We start from the raw sequence: 9,407 nt of genomic DNA, 5'->3' as shown, positions 1-9,407 counted from the left end.
GCCAATGTTGAATGGCCAGACTACTGCGTTAGATGGACCACTTAGTCTGACCACTAAGCACTTGTGTTCTACATTCCTGCCTGCCAGCAGAAGATAAGAATCAAGCCCTTGGACTAGTGCTTTCCTGCATGACAGGAATGGTACCTCTATTGCAGTGATATCCAACCAGCTGAGAAAGTGAATTTAGTAAGTCATTACTTACTAAGCCTCTGCAGGCTTTGGGATTAGTAGGAAACAAACAGATTCAAAAACATTTGTTCAGTTTCAGCTTCTGTTCTGTGCTCAAAGATTAGAAGGACTAAACCATACAGACCACTGAAGAAGTACTAAATTGTCTACTCTTTTTGACTGATGGAACATTAGAAATCAGAAGGAATTACTTTAATCATGTCACTAATTCTTCTTCTGCACACACAACATGATATAGGCTCATAAACAAAGACATAATGTACAGCATTTGATAGCACTATTTACAGACAGCAGCTCATGTCCATGAATCAAGACTTTTCTCATAAACATATCCACAATTTTGCCTAATCTAATTTATTTGTGAAGCAAATCAATTTAGTAAAGGTATAGGGCACTACAGACACCTCAGACATTACAGTTCAGTAAAGATGAAATGTTCTGAAGAAGTCATCTTTCCATCCACCTTCTCTGTGATGATTTTAAATATATGAAAGAATTCATTATGATCTCTACCCTTTATCACTTAAAAATCAATCTTTTCAAATGTTCAGTACAGGCATGTTTTTCTCTATAACCTTATTCCTTAAAAGGTCTGTGGAACTTAACTGCAAAAGTACAGGCAATATAAATCAGTATTTAAATTATATATTACACGTTTATTATGGGTGCAAATTTTAAAAATTTACATTTTATGAAAATTCAGAGTATTTACAATTTTTGAAAGATAAACTTGTATGCTCTAATTTACAGTCTAACGCAGTAATAATTCATAAAAATTCAGATCCTTTAGAGTTGTGTTTACAAATTAATTTTCTTAGGAGGCAGCTACAAGGGACATTGCTGTATACACAAGCAAGAACCAGCTTGCTACGTAAGTTTTTTTTTATTTTAAATCAGATAGCCACACATACTTTTTACATTGTTTTTGAGTTTCTTTACAAAATGTCTATATAAACTTGTATGGCTTCAAAATTGTAACCTGCACCCAAAGCAAATGTATGAAAAACACCTGAATGAAGGCTAGTTCAAAAGTGCTGAAACATTAACTACTTCATTTAACTTAGAAATTAATGTAATACTTGATTAAAAATAGCAATAATAGGTTTGGGTTTTCATTAATAAAATATTGTTGTGTTAATCAGTTTGATTGTAAAGCAGGTTACAATTAAAATTCCAATAAAAAGACCACCATTTTATGAGTTGTAAATTTATCATCAATAAGATTAGCAAAATATAGGAGCCAAATATACTCTTCCAATCAAATCTACAGTACACTATATTCTTAGTACTAAAAATGAAATTCTCACCGGCAAAAGTGTCTAGTGTACACAACAATTTATGCAGCTTCTACAAAGGCATAATTTCTTGTAAAGCTTCAGCAGTCCAATTCATTACTGGCTTTGCATGAATTAACTCAAGCATGTTTTACTGTTTTAATAGAGAATTTGAAACAGATGCTGGTATGCTAAATGTTCATTTGAAATCGCCACATGCAGGTTATTGAATTATTTTGCCCCAATGCTTATGATTTCAACATTACAAAAAAAGCTTTGTAATACAAATACATAGAAAATTTTCTAAATTAGTGACTTGCTTGAAAAAATTATTGATATGACTGTTACTGATATGTCAATTCCCTGTGCTTAGGCTGTAGCAAGCAGATTAGATTACAATACAAATATTAAAATTGGTATCTATAAAAAAAATGAACATATGACAGGATTTGTCATCCTGCAGCCATAAAATATCCTTTATAATGCCTCCTGAAGTACTATGTGTACATTCACATCACACATCCCCAAAACCACTCAAAATCTGAAGACTTATAGACAAACTAAAGAATAATGCTGTTTGCTTTTAGAAGTTTGTTTTTCCTATCCTCACTGATTTTTCAGATTCTCCTCTTTGGTGACATTAAAATTACTTAATGAAAAAGTTTCTGAGTACTGCATGATGCAGCTCCCTTTACTAAAACCACATTTAATTGCAATTATTCATCGAGGAAATAATTCAGTGTTTTAAATTTCTTTTAAAACAAACTGCAGTTTTTACAAACCTGCTTCTAAATAAATTGCAGTAAAAAGAATTTTTATAAAGTTCTGTGCATAATACAAACGCCATGCTTTCCTGATGAAGAGCCAAACTTTGAAAAAGGAAGTGAGGCACATGAGTATCAGATTGGATAGGCACAGGCATTTTTAAAAGGCACAAATGTTATGCAATTAATATAAAAATAAATTAAATCTACTGCATTAACTCAAACAATAACAAGGACCAAAATTTTTACTAATTGCAGAAGTAAATCTCTGCTGTGTTTTGCAATTTGTAACACATTGCACTTAGTTTTAAAAAAAACCTACATGAAACAACTTACATTTTAATAATATATGATACATGGGCATCATTTTATATATCTTTAACTCAGCTGGTCTTGTGGTATGAATGGAAAGAAGGACTACACGAGACACAGCCTCTGCTATCTTTATAAACTGTCAATTAAAATTTGGCAATTAAAGAATCTGAAAAATGAGTATTACTTATGAAAAGCTCAAATATTTCTTACTAGATCTTCTACATTTTAGGTTTAATGTTTACAGTACAACATAAAATTTCATACTTCCATTACAATTGTGGATTACTATTTTGACTTCATCTATATAAAGTTACTCATTTTCCAACAAATTTTCCCAAATATTGCAGTTGATCATCTACAGACAGTGTTGAAGTTAATTTCAGTGCTATTGTAAAGTAATAAAAAGTTTTCAAAATGACTCTTAAAAGTGCATTTACTTTCTGTAGTTTAGCCTCAAAGTAAGTCAATATTTTTAAAAATTAATGCATGTTAAAATAGTGTTTGAAAAATAGAGAGGGCAGAGTTCCTATCGTCGCAAGTGTTTCTTGCACTCCTGATCCAATGACTTTCACAAGTACATCAACAGTCTGCCATATACCGTCCTGAAAAACAAAGGTAAATTTTTTGCAGTCAATAGATAAACCAGATTTTGTCAATATTTTACTTGGAGCAGTCTGAATAACTATGGAAAAACAAACTGACTTGTTAGAAGTGTTTGAATAAAGAGTAACTATTTATACATCACTCATTTAAGAGTTTCATATTTTAGAATTTAACACTAGTGAATATATAACATTAATTTGAATACATAAGCATATCAATGTCTTTACCAGTGGCAAATCTCTTCTTAAGAAGGGAAAGCCGATAGCCAGTGCCTACGAGTTCCACATCTGCTCCTGAAAGGGTGCTTCCTTCACTGATGAATTGCACTGCAAGTGTTGCTGGTTTACTGGGTCCTCCTGAAAGCTCAAATTTTGCTCTGAGGGATCCAGAACCTATAACAACAACAAAACTGAGAAGCTGATTATTTTTCTAAAACAAAAGGATCTCCCAAAATTTTTAGTAGTAAGAAGTGAAACTAATATGGTGACCTTTGAGATCTATTCCCAGTGGCAGTCCTACATAGGCTTTCAAAAGAGGTACAAGTCTGTTTTTTTCAATAGTCTGTTTAAGACAATGATTTAAAGAGAAACAATATAAATTTCTGCACATGTGGGTATCAGCCTGGTAATCACTTACTACTTATCTGATTGGTTCCTATAATCATTTATGTTTGCTGGTCTCTAAGTACTTACTACCATCCATCTTGTGGTAGATGGTATCTGATTGACAGATAGGAGATATTATCTCCTTTCACTAGCAGAACATTTAAGAGATGTCATGATCTATCTGGATGAAAGTACATGAACAAAAACATTGGAAGAAATGCGGTTCTACAGTAATGTACCCAGAGGAAAGAAATCACTATGTTTCCATTAAAGATAAGGTCTGATTAATACTTCTCACAAATTTCAGTTGATTTTTTCAGAGACAGTGGTGAAGTGGCATCACTTTGATAGTATTATAAAGCAGTAATAGTTTAAAATTACTTTAAGTCTATTTCTGTAGGCAATGAAAGGCATTTTCAAAATCCCCACATTGCTACTACTTTTTAGTTTTAAAACAGGTCTTTTCTTGCTCTTGAGAAGTATGCTGGGAAAATGAGATTTAAATAAAATTAATGGAATAATTTTACTTAAAACAACTTGCTATTCCTATCAATAATAATTGCTAAATGACAAGGAAAGTTAGTAACTGAAATGGTACTGAGCTAAAAGCAGGAAGTAAAAGGAATTGTTTCACACAGTGGCTTGTTCTTGATAAATTCAGCTTAAGATCAATTTGATTTCTTCAGTAGGTCTGCCTTATTTCAGTAAACTGGAAATTCTTTCTACTCTAACTATGAAACTCATATATTAAAGTGTTTTGAAAGTTAGTTCTATGTTTTATCTCTCTCCAACTGATAGATCATGTAATGTGTTGGACCATAAAAAGCCCCTAAAATTTTATCATGATGTCCACCAGGAGAAAAGACTTGAAGACATTTGTCCTGACATTGACAGTGTTTGTGCAACTTCTCCTTTTGCTTCTGTAAGTGCAAGATCAGCACAGTATTGCTTCCTCCTGAATTGAGAGTACTATATATGCTTATACTCAAAGAAAATGGGAGGAAAAGATGGTGAGAAGAGAAGGAATTCAGCAGAAGCAGTGGGATATGTGCAAGTCTGCTGTCAACACACTAGATGCAAACTAGTGTGTTCTGCAGATGTACAGTTCCTCTTCATCTGGCTCCATTTGTGTTTCAGTATGATTTTTCCTTTTAAAAGAAGGCACAAAGTTTGGAAAAGGGAAGGAAAAAAAAAAGGAAGAGGGCTAATCCAATGTAGTGAAGACAAATAACAAATAACTGTGAGGTTAGTGAAAGACAAATTAGACCAGACTAATCACCTGTGTTCAATAAAATTCTCTCTGATTTTGTTTGAATGATAACCACAACTTTGCAGCCTTTACAGGAATAGAAGTTGTCTTCTCTTTCCATGCTTGTGGTTTATATATGAAACTAGTCACATTTACAGGAAAATCTGTGATTTCACAATCCTCTTCACTAAATTCTTAGCAGGACTAAAGGCCTTTCCTTTAAATTAGGAGTTCATTTCTCCACAGAGGCTTTGAGGATGAGATTCTTTGGCTGCTGTACTACTTCAGAAAAATACTGCACTTGCAGAGACTGCAGGGGTTGTGACATCAACTACAGCTCAGAGAAAGGCACTGGGCAAAGGACAACTACTGGTGCCTTATGAAATATTGTATAAATTACCACTCTGAGCAGATGTGCATAGATTAAGCTTTTTTCCTGGAGTCATTATGGTCAAAACCAAGACTCAAAATGTTGGTCAAGAATAATATATCTAAACTCAGGACTTTTGGATTTTTTTTTTTTATTCCCAGTTCTTCCACTTACCTCCTTCTAATGTATTTAAATTATCTGTGTGTAGAAAGACATAGATATTAAACCTATTTTCATTTGAGTAACTGCTCACTTCCAAATTGCATGAATGCAAAAATTTCCTATCTTATCTAAACTCTATTTTGGAACTACTAACTGTTTTCAGGGTACTTCATTATTTTCTCTTATATAGCTAATAATTAAATTTATATTTTGACATCTCACTCATATTGGAATCTCTCAGGAGGCAATTAATTGAAAAGAAGCTGGACTAGTAAACAGGTTACAGCATAAGAAAATGTGTAAAAAGGAATTAGAGGGCACAGAGGCTAAAATGATCACCTATTTACTGATAAAAATTGTACAAGAAAGCAAAACAAAAGAGTTCAACTTGCCTCCATTCTCAGACTTCTCTGAAATGCTAGATATTTTCCAATATGCTTTCATCTGGTCTGCATTCCTGTAAGAGAATGGTAGGTTAGTTACAAGTACTGGTTTTAGAACTTTATTTCCCTTGATTTACACTGGTATATTACAGACATCTCTAAAAGGAAGTCTATAAAAATATTTGCATATTTTAAGGTAAGTCTGTGGAAAACTACAGGAGGAAAAGAGGAAAAGAGAAGGGTGTGTCTCCATCACTCCAGAGCACGGAACTCAGAAGAACATACTCCCTTACACATTTTATACAGTAATTTTTTATACATTTAACACTGTCGTGTGTCCCTACGTATGGCTCCAAAATTCAAAACCCTCTGCAGGCTTAAAGGGTAAGTTACTCTGGAAGCAGTCTGGAAGCTATGCTTTGATGCTTTATGATGATGGTAGAATGGGGAGCAACACTGATTGTTCTCCCCTAAGTGAGAGTCCTGAGAACAAGAATTTTATTCCATTTCCATTCTAGTAAAACCAATTGCCATCAGTAACACTCTGTTCAAGCTAACTTCAGACACTGTAAAGAGGCAGAAAAGGGTACCAAGAGTGTCTAAGCTGATAGGGCATTTTAACTCCTGGAGGACTTCCTAGCAGTTGCATCAAAGGAAAGTCAACAACTTAAAGCTGTGAGCAGCGTGAAGTGCTGATAGGTTTGAAATTGCTCCTGCCATTGATGGAGCAGGACTGATATGGTAACATTTACTCACAGGAAGTCAAGCTATAGAGACCTTTTTTCCTAAAAAAAGACCAAAACCCCACCACCCAATCCACTAAATTGAACAGGTAGTACATCACAAATACTATACCTGCATGGGACATAACTGATTTTTTTTTCCTTTGGTCAGCTTGACAGGCTCAGAATTCTGGATCTTGAAAGTTGCCTATGTGAATTCACTAATGCAACTGTCCCTAAGCCTTCCCAGCTAACACTGAGTGTTCTGGGTGGGTGTTCCTGCTATCACTCTGGCTTCGTTACAGAGGGCTTGTGGAAGAGACCTGGGTAGGGAGACTAGCTTCACCACAGTGTAGTTGTGTTGTTCAGATAGGATACTAAACATGTTCTTGTTCAGAATAAGCTTACAATGTGGTTAAAAGTACTGTTTCCTTGAAACACCAAGTCAAGAAGGATTCAATCCTGTAAGGATTTTTTTTCCACTTAAAATTATACTCTATTACTACATTGTCCAATAAACACCTACAACTGTATTGCCTTCAGAAACATCAGAATCTACCCAATAAATGCATCATGTTTATTTTTCTTTTAAACTTTGCTTTGTAAGGCAGACTGATCTATAACAAACAAAGTTAACAAAGCCTAACTTCCTTCAACTTGATGTTCTTTGCCCTCTTCACGTTAAAAAGACCATTTGGGGAATAAACAGTCCAGGATTTATGTTATAGCTGGGCAAGTATGTACATGCTGTACTGGCACAGTGATTGAATTCTGCTCACATTTGCTCCAGGGCTGTACTACTCTGTCTAATCTCACTACCCTCTGCTTGTTTCCAAAACTTGTAACATAATTTCTTACTACCTATGTCACACTTTGAAGTGCTACTGTAAATGCAGGCTCAGAAGGTGGTGGCAGATAGCTGCTAGTCTAATAATCTGCATGAAACTAGAATTGAGAGACAGTGCTACCTGGCTTATGGAGAGCTCCTCAGTTACTCAGGTTTCCATTAGAAGTTAATTTTTATCTTAGAACAATCAGGAATTTTTTTTAAATACTGCCTTTCTGCTACTTTTTCTATATAATCCCCTTATAAGAATACATTGTTACACACACAGAGAAAATGGTTTTTAACCATTTCAAATTACTGTATTACAATTGTCTATTCTATTGGACAAAAGAAAGCAAACACTGGATAATTCATAAAGGCTTGTATTATTACACAATTGGGATGGGTATTCACTGACTGTTTCAGTTCATGTGAATTGGCTGCACATGATCTCTGTTTTAGACCACAAAACATCTAGACATCTGACACTACACATTTTGCTATTTCTTCCTATGAAATTTTTCAGGCTATGACACTAAAGAATACACTGAAATGTATCTGAAAAAATACTGAAAATAATTAATATTACCATTTTGCAGGTGGAAGTGACTGCATGTTTATCACTCCTCCATCTACTGGTACCACAACCTGGACATTAGACAGCATACTAGGCACATTCATAGACTCAGGATTGTATTTATAATCCACTCTCACATCAGTAGTGTTAGCATCACATTTCCAATAAGTTGCAAGATTCAAGGGAGTGGACTGTATGCCATTTGAAGATACCTGTAAAAGAATAAACCATTGAAAACAACTTAATTAAAATATCCATCTTTTGGGCAGAATTAGGGGATGATGGTAATTAAGATAAATCTCAGTGCTGATAAAATATCAAGAGAACAATTGACCTCTGAGTCCTTAATCACAGAATTTTGAAGACTGCTGCCTAAATGAATTCCTGTTATTTTAATTTTAAATTAAAATACTTGAAGGAAAGGTTTAAACTCCCTCTGGCCTATGAGGCTCCTTCCTGCTCTTTTATAACTTTTTGAAAGCTTTGTTTTTGTATTCTGCCTTATGCAAGATGCATGCTTGCAGCAAAATTACTTCATCCTTAGCAGTTGTGTGCTGTGCCAATTCAGCTGCTCAACCAGCCAGCACCAGAGAACACCACCTGTCATTGTGGGACAGGCAGCCAGCAGAGTAGTTCTTACTTCTTCAAAGCATTATTTTCCTGCTGCAGGAGGGCTGAATGCTGCTTCTGTAGCTGAGCTCATTCTACTGTGCTGATGCATCTCAACCACCTTCTCAATCTATCTGAGGAACCTCCTGTGTCCTGGTGCACACTCTTGCCTTTTTTTGACAGCCCAAAACCTTTTTTATCTGTCTCGGCTTCCACGTGCCAATGCCTCATTTTTACAAGAATACACAGTACTCATTTCAGCAAACCAAATTTTTTTTCTCCCATCTTTCCCAATAAATTTGTGTGCCTTACATGCTTTTTGCAGGGTCAGTACACCAGGATTTTAAACCACACTACGCAGATGTGGAAACTACAGGTATGAACAGCTGGACTGACAGGTAATTTTCAGGGTTTTTTTGTTGTGCAGACAGTTGTCTCAGATGTTCAGACATTTCAAGGCAGGCCTAGAAAATCTCTATTCTCCCTTTGAGGTGAATATGTCTTGAATATTCATGAAGGCTTTTTATTAACAGCCAGAACATCATCTCACTGATGCACCGAATGGCTGAAGTTGACAGAGACCTCCTGGAGGCTGTCTGGTCCAACCCTCCAGCTGGCTGCCTAAGTTCCAGACAACTTCTGAACATTTCCATGAATGGAGACTCCACTACCTATCTAGGCAACCTGTGTTCAGTGCTCAGCCATTGTCACAAGTAAAATAGTGGTTCTGGCTGTTCAGAGTGATCTCCTGTGATTCAG

At 35.2% G+C, this 9,407-nt stretch overlaps 1 protein-coding gene across 4 annotated transcripts in view; it reads right to left on the bottom strand.

Moving 5' to 3' along the window:
- Nucleotides 1–366: 366 nt before the first annotated feature.
- The window catches only part of FCHO2 (FCH and mu domain containing endocytic adaptor 2), an 83,988-nt gene continuing 74,947 nt past the window's right edge, over nt 367–9,407 (bottom strand). For all 4 annotated transcript variants that reach the window (XM_054004425.1, XM_054004427.1, XM_054004428.1 and 1 more), the window contains 4 exons: nt 8,052–8,251; nt 5,924–5,988; nt 3,373–3,537; nt 367–3,144 (listed from right to left, as the gene is read on the bottom strand). In XM_054004425.1, coding sequence (XP_053860400.1) covers nt 3,122–3,144; nt 3,373–3,537; nt 5,924–5,988; nt 8,052–8,251 — 453 coding nt within the window. In that variant the 3' untranslated portion in view covers nt 367–3,121. The remainder of the gene's footprint in view (nt 3,145–3,372; nt 3,538–5,923; nt 5,989–8,051; nt 8,252–9,407) is intronic.

This window comes from Vidua macroura, chromosome Z (assembly GCF_024509145.1).
Source record: "Vidua macroura isolate BioBank_ID:100142 chromosome Z, ASM2450914v1, whole genome shotgun sequence".
Classification (NCBI taxonomy): Eukaryota; Metazoa; Chordata; class Aves; order Passeriformes; family Viduidae; genus Vidua; species Vidua macroura.
The sequence above is the reverse complement of the archived record's forward strand: the minus strand, read 5'-3'. Positions and strand labels throughout refer to the sequence as shown.